We start from the raw sequence: 1,980 nt of genomic DNA on the forward strand, positions 1-1,980 counted from the left end.
GAATTGCACCATATCTTGCACTTAAAAGAGGATGGGCCGGATTGGAAAACGGGCAAGCGACATTTTTAATATTCACCGCATTGGATTGCTAAGATACCCGCAACGTTGTGATGTAGGTATGTATGTAAGATTTCAATGCAGGATTCATCCCATGCATTCCATTCATACCATACAAAAGGCGTCAAAATATGACCACTTGCAGTTCCAGTTGCCTTTCTTAGACATCGTTGATTAAGCAAGTCTCACTCATATCGTTTATGAAGTTTTAGATAAGTTGGCAAAATTTGTTGAGTTCATTGGCTTGTAGAGTACTAGAGAGTGGTTCATCGGCGTCAATCAGCTGCTAGGGAGGTGTATTCTATCTCGGACACCGAATCCAATATTCACATATCCCCGGTCTGAAGCTGGGGTATGTAAGTACTGTACACGTGTTTGGAATTCGGAATCATAATATTTATTCATTGATCTTCTTATTTACTAGGTAATTCCATCATTGATTGATTGTTGAAGTTTGTGCAGAGTAATAAACACATTCGAGTTTGTTGAGGGTTCGTGCCGAGACAAACCGGTGCTGGCTCAATATCCACCAGGTACTAGTTTCATCCTAGCACGCTTCGTAGTAGGTAATAAAGTTATTCTCAGCCTTATAATCACAGCCTTGTGCGAAAAATCTTTATCAATTCGGTCTAGAAGGCTGAACCATTTTTTTCTTTTGATAGCTACCCCACTATCACCATTTACCATCACAATCTACGAAATATCATTGCTCTCATAACATAAAAATACCATCATTCACATTACATAGTGAGCCACCATTAATCGAAATCAACATTCAAAATGAGTAAATTTGGCGTCCTAGTAATGGGACCTGCAGGTGCAGGAAAAGTGAGTCTTATGCGCCTTTCTCCTGCTCCAGCTATTCATCATTAAAGCCTCAACTCAACTCTTGTGAATAACGCTATTATCTACAAAAAAGTATACATACTAACCCCCCTCACTAACTTAGACAACCTTCTGTACCGGTCTAATAAACCACCTCCAAAACAATCGCCGCTCTTGCTTCTATATCAACCTCGACCCGGCAGCCGAAACCTTTTCCCACGAACCCGATCTCGACATCAAAGACCTCATCTCCCTCGAAGATGTCATGGAAGAAATGGGACTCGGTCCCAACGGCGGTCTAATCTATTGTTTCGAATTCCTACTCGAGAATTTGGATTTTCTCTCTGAAGCCATCGAGCCTCTCACGGAAGAATATCTCATCATAATCGATATGCCGGGCCAGATAGAATTATACACACATATCCCGATTTTGCCTGCCTTGGTGAAATTCTTGACAAAGACAGGCGCGCTAGATATTAATCTCTGCGCGGCATATTTATTAGAAGCGACATTTGTAGTTGATCGGGCGAAGTTTTTCGCAGGCACTTTATCTGCTATGAGTGCGATGATTATGCTCGAGGTTCCACATGTGAATATTCTTTCCAAGATGGATTTGGTAAAAGGACAAGTTGCGAAGAGGGAATTGAAGAGATTTTTAGATCCAGATACGTCATTATTGGATGATGATCAGGAAGAAGATGATGGGGAAGGAGAAGCAAAGGATGCGCAAACATTGATGAAGGGGAATAGTTTTCGAAGATTGAACAAGGCGGTTGCGGGTTTGATTGATAGTTTTAGTATGGTGTCATATCTGAGGTTGGATGTGCAGAGTGAGGATAGTGTGAGTGGAATCTTGAGTTATATTGATGATGCGATTCAATTTCACGAGGCGCAGGAACCAAAGGAACCAAATGATGAAGTGGAATATGATGAGCCGGATATGTAATAAGGTGGTTTGTTTGGCTGTCGGGATAGTCAAATGGAACTACGATGTGGGATCTTTGGATGGCTACACAGATGGTCTTTCTAAGTATATTTCGATTTTCTATATAGACAGAGGCGCATAGTTGGTTAGGACACGGATTGAAGAAGGGACTT

The 1,980-nt window shown here is 41.4% G+C and overlaps 1 protein-coding gene across 1 annotated transcript; it reads left to right on the forward strand.

The window, feature by feature from the left end:
- Positions 1 to 837: 837 nt before the first annotated feature.
- On the forward strand, positions 838 to 1,828 carry SS1G_06596 (hypothetical protein; the record flags this gene model as incomplete). The annotated part of the gene is made up of 2 exons (XM_001592305.1): positions 838 to 885; positions 1,007 to 1,828. 2 exons carry the CDS (start codon positions 838 to 840, stop codon positions 1,826 to 1,828), a joined length of 870 nt encoding a protein of 289 aa, XP_001592355.1.
- Positions 1,829 to 1,980: the final 152 nt, after the last annotated feature.

Source organism: Sclerotinia sclerotiorum, genomic scaffold, assembly GCF_000146945.2.
Source record: "Sclerotinia sclerotiorum 1980 UF-70 scaffold_8 genomic scaffold, whole genome shotgun sequence".
NCBI lineage: Eukaryota > Fungi > Ascomycota > Leotiomycetes > Helotiales > Sclerotiniaceae > Sclerotinia > Sclerotinia sclerotiorum.